The sequence below is a fragment of the Pseudopodoces humilis genome, chromosome 3 (assembly GCF_049639895.1).
Source record: "Pseudopodoces humilis isolate 2021_Gansu_Grassland_sample_001 chromosome 3, ASM4963989v1, whole genome shotgun sequence".
NCBI classification, from domain to species: Eukaryota; Metazoa; Chordata; class Aves; order Passeriformes; family Paridae; genus Pseudopodoces; species Pseudopodoces humilis.
This window is the reverse complement of record NC_142202.1, coordinates 101,813,746-101,825,898: the sequence shown is the minus strand read 5'-3', so window position 1 is coordinate 101,825,898 and position 12,153 is coordinate 101,813,746. Positions and strand designations below refer to the sequence as shown.

At 36.3% G+C, this 12,153-nt stretch overlaps 1 protein-coding gene across 1 annotated transcript in view; it reads left to right on the top strand.

The window, feature by feature from the left end:
• NBAS (NBAS subunit of NRZ tethering complex) overlaps nt 1–12,153 on the top strand; it is a 161,626-nt gene that overhangs the window by 90,756 nt on the left and 58,717 nt on the right. Inside the window, exons 41-42 of the mRNA XM_005521850.3 lie at nt 7,039–7,268; nt 10,244–10,354. Coding sequence (XP_005521907.3) covers nt 7,039–7,268; nt 10,244–10,354 — 341 coding nt within the window. The remainder of the gene's footprint in view (nt 1–7,038; nt 7,269–10,243; nt 10,355–12,153) is intronic.

The window sequence follows — 12,153 nt, the reverse complement described above, 5'->3', positions numbered from 1 at the left end:
TCTGTATTTAGCTGAGGAAGCTACTAATGAAAATATACATCCCAATAACATAAGGTGGTCAGTCAGAAACCTGAACTTCTCAGAAGTGCTCTTGGGTTAGGATGAAAGATGTCTGACTACTGGCAGTAAAATAGCTGTCAGAGAAGAGAAAGTTAAGTGTTTTTGAACCTCATGGGATATCTTACTAATTTAAAGGCGTAAGATACAGAAATATTGGCATATATCCAGTCAAGTAACTGTGCAAATTAAAAAAAAAAACAGTATTGTACTTAAACTGAAATTGCATAATACTGCAGTAAAGTTTTACAGTAAGAGTGTATGCTTGTCCCAGAGTCTGTATATGACTACGGTTGCTACCATATAGGTCAAGATTAAAGAGATCTTCTGAAAGAATAGCCAATGGCATCATTTATTTAAAAAGAAAGCACAATGATTTTTATTTTTTTTAGACAAAAGGGAGATAGACAGAAGGTTAGGATAATTAACAAAAATATGGCACTTATTTACTGAGCATAATGCTAAGTGCAAATGGAAATGAATTACATGCTATGAATTTAGTAGGCATTTCACTCAAAACCATGCAGTAATTTTCTATTTTCAGAGATATTCTTTCTGTTGACATGTTAACCTTTTATATGTGTTATTTTCACTAAAAGAGCTGTCAGATGAAATGATGAGACTTTTCTACCTAAACCTGACTTATCAATCAGAAAATCTGTAAGAGAACACAAGGCAGGAAAAAACCTATGAAAACATTTACTCCTGGGTCATGTTATTTCTCGTTTTTGTTGGAATAGTTGATAGAAATCAAAGCAAAGAAATGTTTTTCTGAGGAGAAACTCAAATTGAGCTGGTGACATGTTCTCTCAGCTGAGAAAACCAGTTGTGTCCTGGGCTGCATTAAAAGCAGCGTGGGCAGCAGGGCAAGGAGGTGATTCTGCCCCTTCACTCTTGTGGGCCCCTACCTGCAGTGCTGCATCAAGCCCTGGGGCCCACAGCCTCAAAATGGACATGGACCTGTTGAAAAAGGTCTGGAGGAGGCCACAGAGATGCTCAGAGGGCTGGAGCACCTCTCTTACAAGGAGAGTTTGAGAGGATTGAGGTTGTTCAGCCTGGAGAAGAGAGGGATGTGTAGCGACCTCATGGCTCCTTCCAGTACCTGAAGGGGCTACAAGAGAGGGACTCTTCGCAAGGGCATGTAGTGACTGGGCAAGGTAAAATGGCTGTAAACTGAAAGAGGGCAGGTTTAGATCAGGTTTAAACTGAAAGAGAGGGTAGGTTTAGATTAGATATGAAGACGAACTTCTTCAGTGTGAGGGTGGTGAGGCACTGGAACAGGTTGCCTAGAAAAGCTGTGGATGCCCCATCCCTGGAAGTCTTCAAAGCCAGTTTGGATGGGGTTCTGAGCAACCTGGTTTAGTTTAAGCTGTCTCTGCCCATGGCCAGGGGCTTGGAACAAGATGATCTCTAAGGTCCATTCCGACCCAAACCATTCTGCGATTCTGTGAAAATAGATCACTAGAGCAATTTGTTCAACTCTTGAAACACAAGTCACTTAACTATAGAAACAACTGCCTGGACAGTATTTCCAGTTACTTTTGTTTTATTACTGAATACCAGCTTCTTGCATTTTTTTTATTTTATTTTTTTTTAATTCCTGCAGCAGTGCTGTAATCCAGGAGTAGCTTTTTTTTTTTTTTTTATACAGTTATACATCTGGAATGAAACTGTAAAACATTCAGTCCTTGGAATAAAAGAGACATCTGCATGAAATCTGTGGTAAAGGTAGGAAGAGAGGCTGGGTAATTTTAAGTCCACAGCTGCATTCCTGGATCTACATAATCCAGATATAAATTTTTGAATACAGTAAGAAATATCTTGTTTGCAGTACTATGTACCATACTGTGGTCAGAAACATTTTTTAAGTGTATGGACAGGCTTTAAAACCATTATACTTAAATGTAGCTGAGATATTAGAGTATGTTACAAAATCTTCTGATAGATGATTTAAGATTTTAAATCTAAAATAGAATATTTTTTTAATGGCTAATTATGTAAGTCTTATAGGTTTAGTAATAGATGATTAGCAAATTTTAAGCAGGCTGCCTGTAAAATCCATGTTGCTCACTGGCTGGAGAAAACAGGTACAGAAGTTTGGAAAAGGAATGTAAAAGAGTATAAAGCCGCTTGGCTAGGGTAAGACTGCTTCAAAAAGCTGTTGGTCACCTTTGATTGTCTACTTCATTTTCTAAATAAGTTTGTACAACTTGATGCATCTTGTAGCTTATGGAAGATATTCTGGTAGGTATTATTTTATATTGACCTGGTGTGGTTTCACTGGTGAATGATGAGCTCTGCTGCTTCCTATACCCATTTGAAAAATGGTTGTGAAAGCTGATCCTGAACAAAACTGTTGTCACACAATACATGTAGCTGTAGCAGTGGAAGCGCAGTAGTGTTGAGGTGTCCTCGCAGTTGAGTGATGTGACAGTAAAGGTTCATTTCTGAGATGTTCTGGTCTTCCATTTTAGCCATACATTTTATGTTTTGCTTTGGGCAGATCAGATGTGAGACAGCTGTGATACAGAAGGTTGGCCACCCTAAATGTGGTGGTGTATCTAAGTTAAAGTACTCTTGATTCACAGTGTAGCAGCTTCAACTTCTAAGTTGAAGCCAAGTGTCATTAATTTAATTAATGAAATAAGCTGTCCTGTGGAGAGATGGAGTATATTTCCTTAGTGAACAGGCACGTTCACGATTTTAGTTCCTGAGTGAGCTGTTTCATTCCTGTAAATCTTTTATCCTGCTTCAGTATGTGAGGAAAATTATTGTCTTAGGTGCTTCACTTCATTCTTTTTTTCTTGCCTTCCCTTCCATCAAATTTGTAGCACGTTGAATCTCTTGCAGCAGGGACTGTGGCAGTTGCTACAAGTTGCTACAGCTCTCATTTCTGAATTATAAATGTGTTTTAGAGGTGAGGTTTGTTTCCTAGCTGCACTGGTAATGGGCAGCAACTGCAGAGGCAGGGAAATGGGCCAAGTACAAGTGTGTCTGCAGCAGGAATGTTACACCCTCCTCCCTGGTCACCCTTTCTCATGTGCTGTCATCTCCTTGTTTTGCTAACCATGAGGATTTTGCTTGGTGTATGTGACTCTCTGGTGCATGATTTCTTTCTTAGGATTGCTTAAAATGGTGTAAAACAAACGAGAAGTTACAGGGATCTGGGCACAAGGGAACATGTCCTCTGCCTCCCCCTTTGGATCTCTGTGGCTGACCACAGTGTCAGCTTTTGACCATTGCCAAAAGAGTGCAGTCCAAAAGGTGATGGAAGTGCTTTGCAACCTCAATCCAGAAAGGTCCAGTGTCAGTTTTGTCTTTGAGCTGATTATGAACAGATTGGCCTCTGGTGATCGAAGCAGTTTTTCTACTCAGTTTTTCTGCTTATTTCTGTATTGCAGGCTGTAGATTATTTACATTAAAAACAGAATCAAAAGAATAATATGTTTTTAAGAACAATTGGATGGATTCTTGGTCTTAAAAGAAGTAAGCAAGCCATACAGCCTTACAGTGATCTAATACTACATCAGTGATAAAGTATTCACAGTAGAATGTTTTATTTTATATTTTTTTTATTTTATTACTATTTTCTTATTAGTATTGCCATAGTTGTAAAATTATTGCCACTTCCTGAGCAGGAGAGGAACAGCATTACAGCTCACACATTTTTTTGTTTTGTTTATTTGTTTCTAACGTGTAGACTGTGTAATGACTGAATTAAGTCTTAAATATATTGGAAGAGGAAAAAGACATACCAGCTTGCCAGGAAAAAAGCCCCAAAAATTGAAGATTAATTCAGGCATAAGAATGAAGGCATTCCAAAATCAAAATCTCCTATTTACTCTTAAAACCAGTGTTGCCTTTATACTATTACAGTGGCATATACATTGAAGGGCTTCACCGATGTCCCTTCCAGAGGGTGGTCAAAAAAGAAGAGCTGCTTCAAAACATTTATTCAGATGGACCCTGAATTCCTGCTGGGGCTTATTGGTAATGACCAGTGGGGCAACAGGGGTGGAAACCTGACCTGTGCTGAGTAAATCACATCTAATAGCATGAAATTACATTAATGTTATGCTAAAGTGATGTGTGCTTTTTCTTTTCCCTCCATTTTGTTTTTTTCTTAATTCCTGAGTAAGACCTGTGTCCACACAAATACAGTGTTTGCCCAAGTAAAATGCATTGGCAGGTGGTTCCTGAGGGATTTCCCCTGGCAATGCTGAGGAGGCTTCTGAGTTAAGGGTGTAATATATTTGGGTCAGCTCTGGTGGCTTCTCTGGAAACTTACCATATGTTAACAGTGTATACATGTAAAATAACCTTCCTGCATGATTACCAGAGAGAAGGATCTTTTTCAAACATCTATCTATAAGTATTGGAGAAGATAATCTGGTAAATCAGGGAGTTGGACACCTAAGCACAATTTTTAACTGGCCAAAGGACTCAAAAACCAACAGAGAATTGTGTAGCAGCTGTTGGGGGGTGTTGGTATGGTTTTTGACAGGTGATGTTAGAAAGGGAACAAGTTGAATATGGCATCTTATTGGTCTTACTTGTCAAAATTAATTTGTATTCACACAAATTGCTGTCTGATACAATTTGAAGAAAATCCAAGAATTTATAAACTCTGTGAATGCTGCAGTAAGATTCAGACTTTGCTGATTTTGCTGATTTTCTTCATGGCCAGGTACTGTTACTAGCTAGTTGTTACGGTTTTTTCAGTTTAAATTTGTTAAAACATTTTTTGAAAGCTGACGATACAGCTGTAGTGACTTCTCTCACTGTTCATTAGAACAAGCATGTCTAATTGATTAGGTATCTAATGGATATAGAAATAATTTTGTTTTTCTTCTAAAAGATATGTATTAATAAAATGTAGAGATGTAAAAAAATTAATACTTAAAATTATGAAATACAAGTTCTCTGCATCTTGATACCAAACAGGAGACTGTCAAGAGTTCTCTAAACTAATTTTGGATTCATATGCTGCAATAGTTTGGGCTGTAGGTTTTTTAAGAGGTAAGAGGGTATCACTTGATTGAAAGATTTCTGGTGGTGAAGAAAATAAGACAATCTCTGGCAACTACTTTCAGTAAAAAAAACTTCAGTTGCATTTTCTTAATTTAAATGTATAATTTTTATCTTCTAGATTGAAGAGTTTGCATTTTATTTTGCCGTTTATATGTGTGGGTATATATCCATGGGTATTCACATAGCATTGGATTCTTTTATTCTAAACTTGACACTGGTAGGACCAATAGACCCCAAGACATTATTTCCAAATAAAGTCCTTGGGACCATAAACGGGTAGCATGGAAGCTTTTACACACAGGTGCTTTTACAGAAATATAACAAATGGGGCCTTAATGGAGAGAGGGGAAATCTAACAAAAGAGAGCAAATTTACTCCCATAGGTTGTCAAAGGAACCTGCCTTTCTCAGCAGACTGGAGGTTTTAGGCAGTTATGTTAAACGTTTCATTCTCTTGCTCTGACTTTCCCTGTCTCCATGCTCTGTTTTCTAGTGTATCACATAGAATGAGATACCAGGGTACATAATAAGCTGTGGATGGGTTTCCAGCTGATATAATTGTGTTGTAGAGGCACTGCTCTGCTTGCCTGTCTCTTTTTGTGAGGTTTTATTATTCTAGTACCAATCTCCTAAGCAGCCTTGAAAGAAGTACTGCTGTTGTTTATAAAACCAATGAGTTTGCAGTGTTTGGAGGGCTTCAGAAGTGTATTGTGGAGTGGAAAAAGGATGCCCTGTAGCATTTAATGTGACTTGGTGAGCAGCCTGTCAATTAAGAGTTGAAAAAAAATCAATTTAGAATGACCAGCAAGTCACGGAAAAAATAAAGCACGCCTCAAGGTTTAAACTCTTGGTGCATGTTTTATCCAGCTGTGTGCTCTAGTCAATCTTCACAAGTTTATCTTCTAATGTAGCAGAATAATCCTGTAGTAGAAAACCAAAGTATATTGCTCTGGTACACTCAGCATTTCTGAGAACACAGCAGTTACAACAGCTGTTTCTCTTAGGAAATATTTCAACTACACTGGAATCCCAAGGTATTTTTTGGTGGCTCTTTTGGAAGTATTCTTTCCTTAGTGGATGCCACACAGAAGTCACAGTGCTTCTATTTGGCACTGAGCTGCTGGTGCCCTCATTTTTCATGGAAGAGAGAAATCAAAGTATTGAGTAAGCCAGGAGTTTACATATTACACAGAGCTCTGTTCAAGTGGATATGCCTCGGCATAGCCACTGTCCAGATCTCAAAATAATTTGGAACACTCCACAGTACATGCATTCGTTTTTCATGCTTTGTGTTCTAAATTGTAGCTTTGCTATGAGGGTTTTTGACTACAGAAGTTAATTGTTTAGAATTGATACACTTGGTGTGTAATTTCTAACACAGAAAAGTAAGTCTTATTTGTGATTAATGTAGTTTGAAAACTAAGGTTGCTGTAGTCCATAGATGAGCATTATTTAATTCTTTGAAGCTTCAAGGTGTAGGCAATGACTCATGCAATTTGTGGATCCTGCAGTACCTCTTCAGAAGTGCTCAACCCTTAATAGCTATTCCTCTTTTCAGTTCTGTGTAATAGAAGGGTATCAGAAATTCAGTAACTTTTCTTAGAGTTTAGTGTTTGACCAATCAGTTGACTAGTTCAGTGTAAAGAAAATGAGGAATTCAAAAAGAAGTAAATTCAGTCACAGTGAAACACTTTTTACTATTAATTTGGTAAGTTTGGTTGTATTTTTTAATACTTGTATCATATGGAGTAGTCTAAAACATTCCACAGAGATAACATCAGAGCAAATAGGCCTTACAGAAAATTTTAAATTCTATTTACTTAAAATTTCTCAGAAATGGAAACAAATCTCCCAAGTTCCAAACACAGGGATCAGTTATATATTGATAATTTTTTGTTCAGCATTAACAGGGATTTGGTTTTTTTTAGTTTGTTGTCAATTATTTTTGCAGGCTGATCCAAAAGAGCTGATTCAGATGGTCACAAAGCATGTTACTCAGTATGCCCATGCAGACTGGCCTGAAGAAATCACCACTTTGATAAATCTGCTGCATTACTACAATGAAAGACTGCTTGACTTCACTCAAGCTCAGACTCTGCAAGGACTTGGTAAAGGAGTGGATGTGCAGAGATTTACAGCTGATGCACAGTACAAGAGAGAAACAATACTAGGATTGGCAGAGTAAGTAATGTCTCTTAGGTTTGTTTTCTCTGTTTTAGAATGGAATAGCTTTAAGCTTTAAATTAGGAGAGTAAATTGAAAGTACTGCTGACCTTTAGAGAGCTAATTTACTTCCTTTGGAGATTTGCACTGTAATGCTACTACAGTTGGAGCTTTTTCTATGTAACTGCTCTACTTAAATGAAATGTTGCTCAAATAAATGTATTTATAATTGAATCTATAACTCTTCATTTACTAACTGCTAATATTAAAGTTAATAAGGGATTAATGAAAGCAGAGCATAGGTGAAGGTTTGTCTCTTTTATCTCCTGTAAATCTGTCCTAGCAATCTATTAGGGTATGCCCATGCATCAAAGTTTGGAATGAACTATATTTTAAAAAAAAAAAAAAGTTATTAAACTCTGTTATAGTTAGAACTACTGTATATCACTATATTTTTTTTCTTGTAGTCATTTGGAAGTACTTCACTCCATATGTTCTGATATTTAGCATGCTTTTATCTCACCTTTCAGAAATCCAGAATAGAAAAATAGAAAGATATAGGATAGTACTTTTAATTTAAAAAAAACCCACTCTAATTAATATCTGCATGCAGGTACTTCAAGCTGTGAGCAAGTTGTGACTTACGTTTTAGGGACAGTCACAGCTGAATAGTTGACAGACTGTCCAAGGAAGAGTTCTCTGCCATAAGAAGCTTTAAATATAATCTCAGACTTTAAACTGATGTTTTCATAAAGCTTTTGAAGAGCATATTTCAATATTTTCAGTTTTCCACATGTGTAGCTACTCATAGCTACAGTTCCAATAGAAATTTGCTACTAAACGGAATTGCTATACTAGAGTAGTTGTATAAGGTCAGGTTTTGAACACTAAGCTGATGCTTTACATCTGTGAAATCTGTACCTGCACAGATTTTGTCACTGGATTCATAAAAATGGCATGTAATCATCTGTTAATGTTTCCATTAGAATTACCTGCTTCATATATATTGTTATTAAGCACGTATATCTAGTGTGTCACTTGGTTACATCTCAATGACTACCTACAGCAACTTCAATACAAGCAGTCTTCTGTTATTACAGATACTTACTTTGATTATAGCAGGGTTAGTTACATTGTCACCCAAGAGTTCATAGATACTGTCTCTTGTAAAATAAAGTAATTATGAAGAGAAAGTTCCTTACAATAAGTAGAGGTAGAAACATAATATGAAAGGGTTAGAAGAAGTGTATGAATGAGAGTGGCACTTCCATATTGGGCAGTTGCAAAGATCTAGTTAATTACTTGTTCAGCTTGCAATTTCTTGCTTTAATCTTCTCAGTGGAGTCTTAATCTGCATTTTCTAATGAAAAAGATGCACAAATTCAATGTAGTTGTGTAGTATATTTGTTCTTACGTTTTAATTAAATGCCTCATGTTTTCTAATCTTTTATGAAGTGCTGTTTGAAGGAAGAACACCTGGAAAAGATTGCATCTTATTTACAAAACAGCTTTGTACTAGAAGGAGCAATTTGCTAAAACTACCTAACCAGTAGTTGTCTGTTCTTACCTTCTGTATTTGGTATATATCTTTGGGGGCTGTTGTTTATTGGGTTTGCACCAGTCTTGGTGAAACAACACCAAAATCCATTAAAAGTGTGCCTCTGCTGGAGCCTTCAGTGAGGATTCTTTTGGGCTCACACTGACATGCAGTCAGGGCTGGGCAAGAAAAGGGGTGTGTAAAAGTAAGTTAAGATTCTTTGCAAGGTAATGGACCTTTTTTTTTCAGCTTTTCATTGTGCAACAGCTGCTTGTTTTTGTTGTTATCTTGACAATTAATAAATTGATTGTACTGTTCTTAATTTAGATGGTATCATTTCCTTAAACCACCATTGCCTTAGGCTGCTGCTGCATGCTACTCTTAGACAGGAAGGGAGGATTGTGGTATAGCTTCTAAAGTTCCAGGAGGAATGGATCCCACTGGTTCCAGGAGCCACTCCTTTTTTGTATGATTGACTGGATCATTTTGCAACTAAAGCATTCATACCATCTTCCTCTTTCACTCAATCATAGAATGGCTGAGCTTGGAAGGGGCCTCTGGAGGTCATCTTGCCCAACCTCCCTGCTCAGGCAGATCCACTCAAGTATTCACATTAAATACATTTGAAAAAACTTGTTCATGACAGGCCTGTTAGGAAATAATTACACTTAGATTGTGTTTTGTGTGGAATTATCCTGAATAGAAAAGATGCAACCCAAGCAAAGTAAAACTAAAAATCCCAGCATTTGCCTTAATAGTATTGCTTCTATGCCAGCCTAGGAACCAGCTGTCTCTATTTGAACCATACTAGACTGGATTAGTAAAGATTAGTATGACATTAACTATAGCCTTTCATATATTACCATATTCTCCATCTATTGTTGTGTCAAACGGATTAGGCACTAACAGAAGAGCAGTTTTAAATATCTTAGGACAGAGTGAGCTGGACATCTACACACCTTTTAGTGTACAAATACTAGGACTTTCTGTCTGTGAACTACTAGGAAGAGCTTTTGAGGATTTATATACCAGTTGTGCTAAAACAATGTAGGTGCTGCAACTAAATCAAATAAATGCTAACAGTGTCAAGTTACATACTTCATCACTTTGTAATTTAAATTAAATGAAAGCTGAGGTTTTTGCCTTTTGCACAGGGTTGAGTAGAAGTTGCCATTGAGAACCAGTGTTTGTGGAGTAGGTTCCTATCTTGGAAATAACTGTGTAGTTATTTTCTTGTATTTTTTTTTTCCCAAATGGAGTGCCAAGTATAAGTAAATGCAGGAAGACACACTTAATGTATTTTTATTTTAAAATTTTTGCTGTGTTCTTTTTTTATGAAAAAATAATAATAAAAACAAATAATTAGTTTTCTAATGTAAGGGTTTTTTTTCATGTTATGTCTCATAGAGCTTAACATAACTTTTCCGTATTTTCTCTCATGTCTGTCCTCTACCAGGACACTTGAAGAAAATGTCTATAAAATTGCTATTTCTTTGGCTCAGCGATACAGTGTTCCACTTTGGGAAGTTTACATGACCCATCTGGAATTTTTATTCACTGACAGTGGGTAAGTTTTCTCCTCTGCAAATGCACATACAATTCTGTTACATAGAAATAAATGGTAATTTATGACAGAATTGCATTATATTAGGGGTGGAGTTTGGATTGTGTGTTCATTTGTCTTGTGTTGGGATAGTATGGGAATTTTTGTCTTTTCCACGTAATGCTTCTGCAATCGGCCTTGAAAACTGGTGTTGCAGCCAAGGTTAAAAGTCCATATACGTCTTACTGTTCTTCAGAGTATTCCAGGACTTTTGTTTCAGTGTTCAGATTTCCACAACTTTGAATGTTTAGTTCTCTCTTCCAGTACCAACTTATCCTGTAGTTACTCTTACAGTCCCTGTAATATATCCTGAAATATGATAGTTTCTCAATCTTTTTGCTTTTTGTTCTTTATTGATATCTATTCTACATAATAGAGGAAATAAATATATTTGAGCTCCCTATTCATATCACACATCTCTTAATTTCAGTTTCAGTTTTTGATAGAAGCACACTCCTTCTATTAACTATGTTTTACTGAAGCTGTTCTAGCCTACAGGATTATAGCCAACCAAACCTGGAGCTGCCGTGGCATAAGGGGAGGGGTGCTTATAGTCTCTATTCCAAGGTGGCTTCAGGGCCTTTATTTTTTAGTTAATTTATTTTAACTTCTTACATCATGTTAGGCAATTTTTTCCTACTGAAAGAGGAATAAACTCATTTGATGGAAGACCAAGCTACTTGCCTGAATAGCACGTGCAGATGACAGTGATGTAGAACTCCCTGTGTAATGCAGCAGCTCTTACCTGCTGTTCTGACAGACATGATCAAACTAATTTGGTTTGTTTCAAGTGTTAAATTCTTAAACCACCTTTAGCTTGCAGTGTTTATACCTCTCTTAACATTAACTATTAAAAAGCATTAGAACATTGTATAAAATATGAGGGATAAAAAACAAAGCCTGGTGAATTGTCTGGAGAAGATGAAGTAATGTTCTGAGATTTTCTTCACTTCCTCCAGAAAACAGAAGTTATACTCTCTAAATTTTGATGCTGCTAAATTATTTACTGCTTTAAACAAAACAGTCAGGATATAAACGCGGCAGCACTGGGGTGAAAGAGTCAGCTGTCTTCTCTGTGACTAGAATATTATCTAAGGTGTTTCGAAACAGTTTTCAATCGTTTTCTTTGTTCTTGTCCTCCTTGAGTTAGTATTCATAGAATTCTGAAATCACAGAAGTACAGAGTAACCATATTTTCCCTAGTTAAAATCAAAAGAAGTCTTAAAAGTTGATGTATAATAGCATAATATGCTGCTGAGCATGTTTTCATTGTATTGTAATCTCATTTTAAAAATGATTGACAGCAAATGATCATTACAGTATATTTGAGTCTTGGGATTATGGCATTAATAATACATGTTTCATTATGCATTCGTTCTGAACTGAAATGAAGTTTATTCTAAGACTTAATCTCTTTTACCAAATATGCAGTATTTCTATAAGCCACATTACATAGGGAGAAGCTCAGAAGAGCTTCAGTTTGTATTAACATAGTTTGTATTAACTATTTCTTTGATTACTGATGACAAAGAATTATGACTTTTTTTGTGGAATATGAGTCTGAAAATTGTTCAGAATGGCATTTTATAAAAATTAAGTGGAAATTTAGTTACTTCTTTTGAGGAATCAGATCACATTTGATTATCAAAACTCTATAAAATGCAACTTACTATTTCAGCAACATGAAATTTTGTTTATCTATCACAGAACCTCTTGTTCTGGAACAACTGGAACACCATAAACTCTTCCTATACACAATTAGC